This window comes from Gobio gobio, assembly GCF_949357685.1.
Source record: "Gobio gobio genome assembly, chromosome: 12".
In the NCBI taxonomy this organism is placed as follows: Eukaryota; Metazoa; Chordata; class Actinopteri; order Cypriniformes; family Gobionidae; genus Gobio; species Gobio gobio.
This window is the reverse complement of record NC_137105.1, coordinates 38,682,492-38,697,306: the sequence shown is the minus strand read 5'-3', so window position 1 is coordinate 38,697,306 and position 14,815 is coordinate 38,682,492. Positions and strand designations below refer to the sequence as shown.

The 14,815-nt window shown below is 42.5% G+C and overlaps 1 protein-coding gene across 1 annotated transcript in view; it reads right to left on the bottom strand.

The window, feature by feature from the left end:
- The window catches only part of dab1a (DAB adaptor protein 1a), a gene marked incomplete at both ends in the record, with an annotated part of 133,572 nt that overhangs the window by 32,748 nt on the left and 86,009 nt on the right, over positions 1–14,815 (bottom strand). Inside the window, 4 exons of the mRNA XM_079831206.1 lie at positions 4,032–4,094; positions 5,608–5,646; positions 7,838–7,957; positions 9,717–9,848. Of these exons, the coding sequence (XP_079687332.1) occupies positions 4,032–4,094; positions 5,608–5,646; positions 7,838–7,957; positions 9,717–9,848 (354 nt within the window). The remainder of the gene's footprint in view (positions 1–4,031; positions 4,095–5,607; positions 5,647–7,837; positions 7,958–9,716; positions 9,849–14,815) is intronic.

Genomic DNA, 14,815 nt, shown 5'->3' with positions numbered 1-14,815 from the left:
ACTTCGCTGCCCCACCCCGGGTACGTCTGTGGTGCCGTTGGTCCCGCTTGTACGGTCTCTGGGGGCTTGGCTTCAGCTCCCCAGGCCGTCTCGCTGGCTCATCCGTACCATCAGACTCGGCTACGCGATTCAGTTCGCTCGCCGGCCTCCCAAGTACAAGGGCATCCTCTTCACCTCAGTGCGGAGCAGCGATGCCCAGGTCTTGCGGTCAGAGATCGATGTCCTGCTGGCGAAGGACGCGATCGAGCCGGTTCCTCCAGCCGATATGAAGGCGGGGTTCTACAGCCCCTACTTCATTGTACCCAAGAAAGGGGGTGGGTTACGGCCAATCTTGGACCTGCGTATCCTGAATCGGGCCCTGCACAAGCTCCCGTTCCGGATGCTAACGCAGAAACGCATTTTCGAATGCATCCGTCCCCAAGATTGGTTTGCAGCGATCGACCTGAAGGACGCGTACTTTCATGTCTCTATCCTTCCTCGACACAGACCGTTCCTACGTTTTGCGTTCGAGGGGAAGGCATATCAGTACAAAGTCTTGCCCTTCGGGCTGTCCCTGTCGCCTCGCGTCTTCACGAAAGTCGCAGAGGCAGCCATTGTTCCGCTCAGAGAACGCGGCGTTCGCGTCCTCAACTATCTCGACGACTGGCTTATACTCGCCCAGTCTCGGGAGCAGTTGTGCGAACACAGGGACATGGTGCTCAGTCACCTCAGCCTGTTGGGCCTTCGGGTCAACCGAGAGAAGAGCAAACTCTGTCCCGCACAGAGGATCTCTTATCTCGGTATGGAGCTGGATTCGGTCAGCCAGACTGCGCGCCTCACGGAAGAGCGGGTCCGGTCAGTGTTGAACTGCTTGAATTCGTTCAAGAACAGGACGGCGGTCCCACTGAAATTTTTTCAGAGGCTCCTGGGGCATATGGCATCTGCAGCCGCGGTAACGCCGCTCGGACTGCTTCATATGAGACCGCTTCAACACTGGCTCCATGGCCGAGTCCCGAGGTGGGCGTGGCAGAGCGGCCAGTACCGGGTCCCAGTGACTCCTTACTGCCGCCAAACTTTCAGCCCATGGTCCGACGCTTCGTTTCTCCGGGCCGGGGTGCCCTTAGAACAAGTGTCCAGGCATGCTGTGCTCTTCACGGATGCCTCCTCCACGGGCTGGGGGGCCACGTACAACGGGCATGCAGTTTCAGGTCTGTGGACGGGACCTCAATTGCATTGGCATATCAATTGCCTCGAGTTGTTAGCGGTACACTTGGCACTGCGCCGCCTCAAGGGGCCGCTACGTGGCAAGCATGTACTGGTCCGTACGGACAACATTGCGGCCGTTGCGTACATCAACCGTCAGGGTGGTCTACGCTCCCGTTGCATGTTCCAACTCGCCCGCCACCTCCTCCTTTGGAGTCAGAAGCATCTGAGGTCGCTTCGTGCCATTCACATCCCAGGTGCGCTGAACCAGACAGCCGACGAGCTCTCTCGCCAGTCGACACCTCCGGGGGAGTGGCGACTCCATCCCCAGGCGGTCCAGCTGATATGGGACCTCTTCGGAGCCGCACAGGTAGACCTGTTTGCCTCTCCGGACTCGACCCATTGCCAGTGGTACTATTCCCTGTCCGGGGGCACCCTCGGCACGGATGCACTGGCGCACAGCTGGCCCCGGGACCTGCGCAAATATGCGTTTCCCCCAGTGAGCCTTCTTGCACAGACCCTGTGCAAGGTCAGGGAGGACGAGGAGCAGGTCTTGTTAGTTGCGCCCTACTGGCCCAACCGGACCTGGTTCCCAGAACTAACTCTCCTCGCGACAGCCCCTCCTTGGCCGATCCCCCTGAGGAGGGACCTTCTTTCTCAGGGACGGGGCACTCTATGGCACCCGCGTCCAGACCTCTGGAAACTCCATGTCTGGTCCCTGGACGGGACGCGGAGGTTCTAGGTGGTCTACCACAGGCAGTGGTAGACACCATCTCTTCTGCTAGAGCCCCCTCTACGAGGCGCCTCTACGCTTTGAAGTGGAACCTGTTCGTTGAATGGTGCTCTTCCCACCGGGAAGACCCCCGAAGGTGTTCGATTAGTGTCGTGCTTTCTTTCCTGCAAGATGGGCTGGAGCGAAGGCTGTCTCCCTCCACCCTCAAAGTGTACGTCGCAGCAATAGCGGCGTATCACGACGCAGTCGAAGGTAAGTCCGTAGGAAAGCACGACTTAATCGTCAGGTTCCTCAGAGGTGCGAGGAGGCTAAATCCTCCTCGTCCAAACTCGTTACCCTCTTGGGACTTAGCTCTAGTGCTCAGAGCACTTCAGAGCCCTCCCTTTGAGCCTTTGCAGTCTGTGGAGCTTAAAATCCTGTCAATGAAGACAGTGCTTCTGACGGCATTGGCCTCCATCAAGAGGGTAGGGGACCTGCATGCACTTTCGGTCAACGAATCGTGCCTAGAATTCGGGCCGGCCAACTCTCACGTTGTCCTGAGACCCCGGCCTGGATACGTGCCCAAGGTTCCTACCACTCCCTTCCGGGACCAGGTAGTGAACCTGCAAGCGCTGCCTTCGGAGGAGGCAGACCCAGCCCAGGCTTTGTTATGTCCCGTCCGCGCTCTCCGCGCTTACGTCGACCGGACTCAAAGCTTTCGGACCTCAGAGCAACTCTTCGTCTGTTACGGAGGCCAGCAGAAGGGAAAGGCTGTCTCCAAGCAGAGGTTGGCCCACTGGATAGTGGATGCTATCGTCTTGGCTTACCAGTCCCAAGACGTGCCTTGCCCGTTCGGGTTGCGAGCTCACTCAACAAGGAGTGTTGCTTCTTCCTGGGCGCTGGCTCAAGGCGCCTCGCTGACAGATATATGTAGAGCTGCGGGCTGGGCGACACCTAACACGTTCGCTAGATTCTATAGCCTCCGTGTAGAGCCGGTATCTTCCCGCATCCTCGCCCCCAGTGGCCAGTAGCGCTAAGTGCCCGTTCTAAGTGTCGGCTTGCAACGCCACTCCCGCCCTTTGGGCCGGATACGTGCGTCTATTTTTCTCCAGTTGTGTTCCCCGGAAACGGCTAACCCTGTCGAGCTCCTCCGTCACCCCTGCGGTGCCAGACGTTGCGGCCGTCTGACGCCAGGCCTGCACCCGTATGCTTGTGAAACGTGTGTGTAGGCTGGGTTCCATATGTAGCGGTCCCCTCACGGCTACCCCATATGTGTATTCTTCCACGGTACCAGCTACCCTACTCGGCTAGCCCCGTGTCTTTCCCTTGACAGAGCCCGCTCTGTCGTCTCTGGGCGTGTTCTTTCCCCCCTGGGACCAGGCTGGAACCACCCCAGAGACTGCCATATGTTGCACTACCCTGCCAGGTTAGTCCTTATGTGTATTCTGCCACCTAGCCTTCTACTGAAGGACGTGGCTCCGCAGCGTACCATCTCCCGAGACGGGCACGCTTTCCCAGCGTTATCCAATAGTCACACTGAGTGGGTCTTGCAGAAACAGCAGTGACTGACCTCCCTGCTTGGAGCCCTGACTTCCGTACCATCTAAGACGGTCCAGTGCGCTCAAGCAGGACGCTGGAAGGGCCAGCGCCCTGGCGTTTTGGTAGGGATCCCAATTCGTCGGTCAGTTCCGACGTACGTCGAACGTGACCGACTGAAAGGGAACGTCTCGGTTACGTATGTAACCCTCGTTCCCTGAAGGAGGGAACGGAGACGTACGTCCCGTCGCCAGGTGCTGTGCTTCCGCTAGGGGGCCGAGTCACTAGTTCGGCTCCTCAGCAGAAAAAAGCAATGATCAAGCATTCCACTTCCTTATTTATACCCGCGCTGCGGGGCGGTGCGTGGAATGCGTGGATCGCATGCCAATCTCCATTGGCTCGTTTTTAATACACTCGAAGTAGATTGGTCTCTGAGATCAGATCCCAATTCGTCGGTCAGTTCCGACGTACGTCTCCGTTCCCTCCTTCAGGGAACGAGGGTTACATACGTAACCGAGACGTTTTCATTGCAACCTAATATTGAAATCTGATTAAGTGATTATCAGTTAAAAATTACCATTATTAAGATTTGGTAGTGTACCTGATATATGCTCTCCTCTGATTGGTCACGGATGGGCTCGTGTCCCGCCTCAAAAACAATGTACTACAACATCGGCAGCAGAGGAAGATAAGAAGGCAAAGGGACAGGAAAAAGGTGAGTGCGAAAAGAAAAGAGAAAAGGAAGAAAACTGATTGATCACACAGAATCAACAGTGGCCCCAGGAGCAGCGCAGTGACCCCCGCAGCCTTGAGGGACACAGCGGACGGCTGCCTGACTAAATGAAGTTGTGTCATGTTTTACCATTTGACCTTTAGAAATATGCGCTGACCTAGCAAAGCGTTATGGTCCCTTAAGTTCCTCTTCCGCTGCAACTATGATAGTTTCAATGCAGAGAAGAATATTCACTCCACATTCAAGACAACTTGGAAGAATTACAAGTTGTTCTTCCATGCCTCATGCATATATTCAGTCTGATTTCTGGATTTAAAATTTCATCCCAATATGTTTTTTTCTGTGTATCCGTTCCCCTCTGTTTCTGTACCTGCAAACAGGGCGATGTTATGAATTTTACAATGTTAGGGAGAAATAGATCACAATGTTTCTTTAAAGATGCATGCTAATGTTAGCTTAGCAGGGGTAACACAACTTTCATGGTGTTGGTCTGCATTTAAAATGCCAGCCACTGAGTTTTAGGACCAATTTGGGGATGGCAGATCCCGTTTAAACCCATAGCTGTGATATATTCCTCCATAACGCAGGGACCACACAGAGATGAGAGCGATTTTTGGCAAGCAACATTCTGGCTAATCGGTAATTCCTGTCCATTCAAGCCCACATTAATGCTAATGGCAGAATCGTCTCCATTTTCTGTGACATTAGATGTAATGGCTTAGACGTTCCCATTTACTAACTACTGTCGCCATTGGCTAATTCATTCTGTTACACAGTTAGCCATTGGCTAATTCTTTCCTTCTCTAGCCCTCTTAACAGCAAATTGATTATGCTTATCAGGTCTGCACTATATTGCAAGTAATGACTGATTCTTAAGCTAAATGCTGGGCCTAGAAGCAATGTTTCTCATTTCTGTCACTAACAGCCAATGGACGTCAAGTCTTGCTATTTAAAGATACACTCCAATCAAACACAATCTATTCCATAAAATACATAGAAGTCTGGCCATTCCCATTATGATGCACACCGGACAATACGGAGAGGCAATGTAATGCATGTAAACACACACACACACGCAGCCCAGATGAGATGTGTTAAAGCTGTCTGTTTTCAGTACCAAATAAAGGAGGCTCCCAGAATCGCTCTTGCATCAGAGTTTTATCAGTATATTCCCAATTCATGAAAAGGAAAAGTTAATAACACTTTACAGCGACGATTCACAGTTAATTTCTATATCGAAATTATGAAATAACAAGACTTATTAATTCAGGAGGAGTGAGGAAAGAGCAGAGAAAATGGAGTGGAATCATTTATTGCTGTAAATGAGATTAAACGCATATTACTGAGCAGGGAGCCCTGTTTAAAGCGACAGTGAGAGGCACACTAAATCGACAGCGTACGTTCAGGCAGACAAAATGATTAACGATTTATTTCAAAGCGTTACCTGATACACGGGATCCTCCACATCTTCCTCCAAAATGGTCTGCAGGAGTGATCACACAGAGGGGGTGATTGAAGGAAGGAGAGTAGAGGTAGAAGGAAACAGGAGAGAAGATGATGACGAGAAAAAAGAAGCCAATTTTGGTCATTTATGTAAAAAACAGAGCAAAAGCACAATTTTAACATCAGCCGGTGAAAATAGGAACAGAAATGGGGCCGGAACAGGACGGAAGGAGTGATTTAGTCTCGATTGAAAAAGCAGTGTGAAGGAAATCACCCCGCAGATATGCACCTGAGATTCAACAGACAGAGAGAGAGAGGGAAGTGGAAAAAGCTGCCAGGCAAGAGGATTTTGCCACTGTTTTGTCGTCTGAGATTAATTTAGGAATAGTAAAAATATGTATTACTGCTTTTTTACTCTTCCAAAAAGACAGCTATTGTTCAGTTAAGTTGAGATGTAATATTAATAGATGCTATATTTAATATAGCCTATATAAAAATTAATAAATATGATGAAATACACAATAAAAAAGTATATATGTCAGATGGACATAGGGCCCTATCATACACCCGGTGCAATGCGATGCCAGGCGCTACCGCAAGTATTTTTTGCTAGTTTCAGCCCGACGAAGTTATCGTTTTCATGTCCAGCGCCACATTGTTTAAATAGCAAATGCACTCGTCCATCTGTTCGCCCATAGGTGTGCTGATCTGAAAACTAGGTGTGTTCAGGCGCATTGTTGGCGCGTTGCTGTTTTGAGGCAACTGAAAACGACTGTGCCATTTACCAACAAAAATCTGGTCTAAAGTGAAAAGCGCAGTATTTTTTGTGTTATTTAAAGGGCACGTTAGTAATATATATATATATATATATATATATATATATATATATATATATATATAAAGACTTCAGATGCAAAAACCTCTAAGTCCATCTGACATTATTCTTTATCAGGCTCTTATGTTTATTATTAGGTTATTTCACTTTAATGGCAATGAAAAGGTTATCAGTCAGCTATTGAAATGTCTTATTTTCAAAAAAGATATTTTAGACATTTCAATGAATTGGGTATTGGACAAATTTTACTGTCTTTTGCTGCAAAACCAGCTAAGTCTATGGGTGCTTTTTTTTCCACCTCTTTGGACAAGACATAGTAAACAGTTGCAAAATCACTACTGCCATGTTCGTATCGTATTCAGGTCCAAGTGCTCACGGGGACCCAGGTTTGAATGTGACCCACGGTCGTTTCCCGATCCCACCCTATCTCTCTCCAGTCACTTTTCACAGTCCTTTCTGAATAAGGGTAAAACGTAAATATATATATATATATATATATATATATATATATATATATATATATATAATGTGCCAATAATAAATAAAATAATAAATAAATAACTATAAAAAGTGTACTGTTAAGTAAGTTGTGCATTAAGAAGTGCATAAAGTCAGTAAACATTAAACTGATATTATATCTAAACCTAAACGAATCTAAACAATCCATTGTCATAAAATGTACCTTTCTAGTATAAACTTCTTCTAAACATCTGTAAACAAAATCTCTTTAAACTCTTTAAAATCTTGCAGCTCGATCATCTCAAAATCATATTATTCGATTTGCGTCAGACTGTACAACAACAAATGTCTCATACATATATATATATATATATATATATATATATATATATATATATATATATATATATATATATATATATATATATATATATATATATATATATATATATATATATATATATATATATATATATATATATATATATATATATATATACACCAGTGTATATACTGTACAACAACAACTGTCTCATATTCAATATATTATATATACAGTTGTTGTTGTTGTTGTTGTTGTTGTTGTACAGCCTGCCTTGTTTTTCACCCAATTTTCATCAATTTACAATCTTACAAGCAACAATTGCAAAAAAAAAAAAACATCAGCATGCACCCGGTCTCATATGAGTCTAATTATGTATTCTCTGAGATAAATAATAAATATGCCCTCTCGGAAATTAGTTGTTTCTGTATTTTAATCCTTTTGTATTGCATATTTCATCATTCCCTTTTGAGTTTGTTGTTGTTTCTCTTTTACACCACTCTCATTCGTCTGCTGACATTTATGCGGTCTTATTTTGACCGAGCATTAGAAATTGTAAATGTTCTTTGGGTTTTAAGTGTATGCGAGTGTGAAGGTTTCATGCGAGTGTGTTACCTGATAAACAGCTTGCTCGCACTGCTTGTCCTTCTGAGCTTTCTTCTCAATCTCCTCCCTCTGTTTAATCTCATAAATCAACTGGAAAAGGTCACGGAGGTCAAGGATCACAGGCTCAGCCTGGGAATACATGCAGAAAGACAGGCATAGAGACACAGATTTATAGAGACAAAGAGGAAGAGAGAGGAAGAAGTGACATGATCTTCTCAATGAGGAGCCATATATGCTGTATTATCCTGTATTTCTGATTCTTCAAGCAATTCAGAGCAAAAACGAAACAAAATAACGAGGACCTCTTAACCTCTGATTCGGCTGCTTTTAAATCTTCCAGATGAGAGGTGACAGAACAAAGTGCTTTCCATTTGAAAGGGCTGGGTCAGATCAAATTTCTCTCTTTGTAGTTACATTAAAATGCATCTCCTGCCCAGTGTAGCCTATATGTCACTAATATCTCAATAAATACATGGATGAAAATGTGAAGTGAACATTTGTCCTCAAAACTCGCCTTGGGTACTTTTCTGCTGCCTATTCCAGCAGATTCATTCCACTGAAATGTAATATGAGCAGATGCGAGAAAGAAAGAGTGTTTACAGGGGGGGAAAAATGAGAAAAGAGAGAAGAAATAAGAAAGTAAAGAAAAAAACATGCTGGAATGGGTTTTTTGGACAAATTATACACACTCATTTCATTCAGCAGCATGATATATGAGTGTTTCTTCAACTATGAGCACTTTTGGCCCAGCTTACTTTTAGAAATAAAACTCGGTTCACACTTTTAATATTTTATGTATTGTATTTAATAGTATTTTGTGCTGGAAATTATATTTTGATCATTTCTGGAATACAATAGCTCACTCCTTGCTAAGGCTAATTTCTAGCTAGCATTTTATATATCCCAAATACACATAATTAAATAATAGGTTCACACGTTTAGCAAATTTGGCAAAATTAGAGATTAGAAATAACACAAAATACAAATATTACAAAATACTTTATTAGAGGGAAGTTTGTGGATTATGATGGAAAAGATCCCACAATTGAGGGACAGAAGTTTTTTTGTATTTTTATTATTATAGTTATATTAGTAGATAAATAAATAAATAAAAACAAATTAATAAAATAAAATAATAACAATTTTAAATATATATATATATATATATATATATTTATATATATATATATATAATAAAATAAAATAATAAAAAATAATACAATTAAACAAAACAATAAATAAAACAATAAAATAAAACAAAACAATAAACTAAATAAATAGATCAACCCCTTGGACGTGCTGTACAAAGTTTGAAGAAACAACCAAAAGTACCATGGTATTTTTATGTAATACCATCACTCTACCATAATACTGCCACAGTTCTTAAAGACAGAAAAGGAAAGAAATGGGGTGATGGGGCGAAACAGCAGGAAACGACAACATGAGGTTGGAAAAATAATAAATGAGAGCAATAACTGTGGCAGGAATAAATGAAAATAACGCAGGAACATGTTGCTATTGCTCTATTTATATGTGTTTGCTGGGTCACTTGTAGTTCACAGTGAGAGAGCAATGGATGGGGAGAGAGAGAGGACAGCATACTCATCGACCCGGTATGGAAATCGATTGAGCAACCGCAACAGAAGCACAGCACTGCAGACTAGCAACGCAACAACAAAGAACAGCAGCAGAAACAACAACACAGGGGCAAGGTCAGAAACAGACTGAGGGAATGAACGCAGAGATGGAGTCTTTATAGCTGTCATAACAGCATTGGGACAGTAGTACATAATATACTCACAATTCTGAAATATACTTTTGGACATATAGTGTATGAATATGACTATACAGCAATTTTTTGACACTCTTTTTGGGTATGAGTACTTACAGACTGGGCAGTTTTGATGGCCACAAACCGATGGTTTCCCTCTTTCCCACATACATAACCAAAGGCTCTGTGGTCTGTGATATCCTTTGCAATGTAGGAAATCTCATGAACTGCATGGTGGTGCTGAAGAACCTGTGGACAAACGCAAAAAAAGTACTTTAGAACTGCACACACAGTTTGAGGGACAGATGAAGTTTAGCTTGGATATCAGACATTTTGTCATTCAAACAATGATGTCACATAAATATATTAACAAAATGCTTCTATCAATGTGAGTAACTCAGTAAAGTCAGTTTGCTCAGTAAGCATTTTGGAAACACAACCAGACAGCTGTTTTCTACATAGGTGACATGTATTTAAATGAGCAAGAACTGTATAGGAAAGGAAAGGAAAACAAAACACAGCAATAATAGCATATCAAGTGGTGTAATTTTTATCCATTCATTTTCTTAAAAATGGTCCATGTTCTTTTCTTTTATAATTAGTGTCAAAACGATGAATCACGATTAATCGCATCCAAAATAAAAGTTTGTGTTTATATAATATGTGTGTGTACTGTGTATAATGTTTATAAATTATATATATATATATATATATATAAATACACACACATGCATGTATGTATTTAAGAAAAATATGTGATAAAAAATGTCATAGTTATATAAAATATACAGTATATACATGCAAATATTTCTTAAATATATACATGTGTGTGTGTATTCAAATATAATTAATAATCACATAATTAGTACATACACACACGCACGCACACACACACACACACACACACACACATATTTACCAAAAATTATTCAGACGCCAAATACCTTTTTTACAAGTGGGTGCAGGACACTATAGTTCGTGTAAGTGAGGAGAGCAAAATAAAGTAACCTGTGACATATTATACCCACAAATTCTTCATACAGTGGACTACCAGTAAAACTGATAAAAATTTGGGACCAAAATTATTCAGACACTTTGACCTGACCATGTTTTGCGTAAGTGTTTTTTCCAACCTGATTTCACAGAATTCCGTGAAATGAACACGGGCCCTTTACCTCAAAATCTGTGGTAGTTTCACGGAATCGCCGAAAATTCTGTGATGGGTCCACGGAAGTGATGCCAATGTAAGTCAATGACAGTATACAGACGCATTAGGCATGCATGCCATAACCATGGTTATCGTCATGAAACTATGATTTTGCCATTATGACAAGTGTGATTCTCGATTTAATCAGCCAGCATAATTTAATTTGCATTTGTTTATTTATTTTATTTGTTTAGGGTATTCAGACACATTTTGAACACATAAACCAATCCCTTCCCTAAACCTACCCATTTGTGTATTATAAAAAAATACAGGATATAACAGGCAGATACGACTGCAGGCACAATTTATTCAAAAAGTACAAATATTCCAAGTGTTGCGAGGCTAAACAATTGATTTGTGTGAAGAAAATCCCCAAAAGCGATCAGCATCTCCATCCGCCGAAGATGATAAACAACACATTTCAAATTTTACCACCGGAAGAAACGTTCCGTCAGGTTTGACAGCTGTCATACGTCTCGTGACCAATTGCGTCATTACGTCAGCTTTGATTGTAAAATACAATTGGCAATACAATACCGATCGCGTCATGCTCAAGAGTCGTGTGTATTATTTGAATGAGATATATGAATGAGTGCGTGCACAGAGGACGGAGCGGCAGGATCATCATTTCAGCGATTAAAACATTAAGATCAACTCTGTTCTTTACATGAAGATATTGTATGACGTTAGAAGACTTGGAATGCAATACTGTTACTGTTTTGGGTCAGTTTTTCCAATAAATACCTGTGAAACTTTTATTTGCCTGTCATGTGTTTTATATTGTTGAGAGTGGGTAGGTTTAGGGTAGGAGAGTTAGTTGCTCCAAAATATAAAAGTAGCCTATAAATATTCATAAAATCATACTTTTTACTGTCATTGACTTACATAGGCATCACTTCCGTGGACCCATCACGGAATTTTCGGCGATTCCGTGAAACTACCACAGATTTTGAGGTAAAGGGCCCGTGTTCATTTCACGGAATTCTGTGAAACCAGGTTGTTTTTTTCTTTAATTGCTAATGTGACCTTTTACACCACAGACTGAACAAAATCAACCCTTGCTTGGTAATTGGTTGACCTAAATTGGTATTATCTAATTGTGTACTTCAATTTAACAGCCGAAAGCTGATTGTAATCCATTACATACCTTTCTATTTTTATTTTATTTTATTTTACATCATTGTGGAGTTCAAACTCCACACCCCAACACACCTAAAGGACTCCAGCATGATTTGTTTGGTGCCCACCTAACTTTTGCAAAATACAAATCAAAATCAACTGAACGTTATGGTCAACTGAACCCAGATGAGCACCAAGACCTTCCAGTCTGACGACGACAAAGATCCTGCCTACTTGGACATTTATTTTGCATCATTTTAGTTCAAACTATACCCCCTTTTCAAAGGACTCAAGCTTGAGTTTGGGGTGCCGAGTTTTGCAGCTGACACTAATCAAACAAACTGAACTTTATGGTCAACTGAACCCAGGTGTGCACTGAAACCTCTTTTGTGAAAGCGGCAAAGTTACATCCGAGAACCTAAACTCAACAATTCAGGGACAGCTACAGAAAGCTTCACAAACAGCATTCAAACGCTGAATGGCCATGGAAATAAAGGGGAACATTAACCCTGAGAGGGGATTGGAGGACAGAAATAGGTCAAGAGCTCGGAGCGAGTTGTCCTCAAGGCTGATGGCTGAAACACCAGGGCCTCGTCGCTATAGTGTCAGCCTCCTGCCGCTGAAGAGCAATCATCTGCTGAAATCTACTGCAAGTGGCAATCTTCCCCTCACCACCCACTTCATCTAGAGTCATTAAAACATCACTAACACAATACACACGCCACACGCCGAATGCACGGGGGGAAGGAGAGACGCACCCCCATGGGTCTGGCAGTTAACTCGAGAGTTGCAACAGTGGATGACATCTTATGACAACCCGCCTGACTACGAGGTGCTATTTTCCCTGCTGAAATATGAAGTGTTGTCAGTGATGTGTTAAACAAACTTTGAGAAAGAGGGTTGCTTTGTTAAAAAAAAAGTTTTGAACAAGGTTAATGGGCAGCTTTCATTGTCAAACTATCATGTCATGTGCCCACACAAACTTAATGATTTCACACTTAAAACTGACGATTTTACATTTACATTTAAAGTGGTGTGACAGGCCTTGAGAAAATGTAGTACACTTTAGCATATTTATAGAAAGAGTACTTATTACAGAAGTGATGCATTTTAAAAGAATATACAGTAAGTGCAAACTAAATGTAATGTTTTTGGACACTTAATAGAATGTTATTTACAATTACTGTAGAGGTCTGCAATCCCAAAACAGAGTGCGGCGCGGGACACGTTTTTAATTGCTACATGCAGTTATAATTAAATAATAACTGCAAGTAAAAGTCTGTAACTGGAGATCTGGGGCCGTATTCACAAAACATCTTAAAGCTAAAGGTAGCTCCTAACTTGCCGATTTATGAGAAACTCTTAAAAATAATGGGCATGTCAGTCCTCATTTTTTGCACTAAGAGTATTTCACAAAATATTTTAGCGCTAAAACTAGCTCCAACGTCAGTATCAGTAAAACGTTAGGAGTAGTCAAGAGGACACCTAAGTAACTAAGACCAAATCACAAACAATCATAATGACTGTTGCGGACATTTCTCCCCTTTCTAACTTCCATTTTGCTTCCTGTCTACTCACTGTCCTATCATAATAAAAAGGCAAAAATGCCAAAAAATTATATTTATTTATTAAATAAGTAAATTAATAAATAAAAAAAGAAATAATGTCTGATTACCTGTGGCAGTTGTTTCACGAGCTCACACTTACAAATGACCGGATAGAGTAAAAGAGTTAAATAAGCCTATTCGGGGTGCTATCCGAGGGGTTCGAGGGCTCAGAGTTCTCCCCTGAACCTCCGGCTGGCCCGAGAGTAAGGAGTCGAGGTGGTGGAGGGATGCAGAAAGCTGTCGAGGTAAGGTGAGTCGGCTGTGTATACTGCATATACTCGAGCTGATTAGACAGTGCTCCTCCCAAACTTTGTTTATAAAACATAATTTGTCGCTTGAATTCTGCAATCTTAGCCTACTTTTTAGGTTTTAAGTTAATTATTGGAATACTTAGCCTACTTTTTAAAATCTTTATTTGAATATGGCAAAATTCTTATTTTAAAACCTTATACCTCATACCTCGTCAATTAAATCACTGACAGAGACTCCTCCCCTATCAGCCAATCACTATGACCATAGTTAGTGAGCATGATGACATCATCCATAGCAACGAGGTCAACCCCACCCTTACTCTTAGCTTAAGACTTCTCTTTATTTCTTAGTAAAAGTTGCTCTCAGCAGCTTTGGGAATATGATTTAAGAGAAAACTCTTAGCTAAGAACTTTTACTGCTATTTAGGAGAACTCTTGGTGGTAAGATAAAATGTTTTGTGAATACTTCCCCAGAAGCGCTGTGTGTGTGGAAATTGGAAAAAAAATAGCCTATAGACAGCGGAACGAGACTGGCCGGGACTGAAAAATCAGCGTAGACCTCTTCCTATGGCCTTTTGCAGGCAGGAACGGGACAAAACGTGAATGTTTTGGGATGGGAGAGGGATCAAATCGCACATATTTTTGGCGGAAGTGGGAGGGAGCGGTTGTCTGGCTATCACCAGACCAAGCTCAATCTTTTAAGATTGAACATTGGTCTGGGGAGTCTGCTATGTATGTTATCCTGCACAAGATGCGTGATCAAAATTGGATAGTCCTTCAACCAATCAGACCACATGAGGCGTGATCAACAAGCATAATTCAAATGACTCTGTATGCAATTGGATAGTCCTTCAACCAATCAGACCACAAGAGGCGGGATCGAGCCATCGCTTCTTTATCCGTCATTGTGTTAAACCCACCAATAGTGCGCCAGGTGGATAAGCCAGTCTGTGATTGGTTCCCGCAAATGTGTGACAGATGCAGGATAAATAAATGTACAGGTTTCCAGCCTGAGCTGTAGGGTGAAATCAA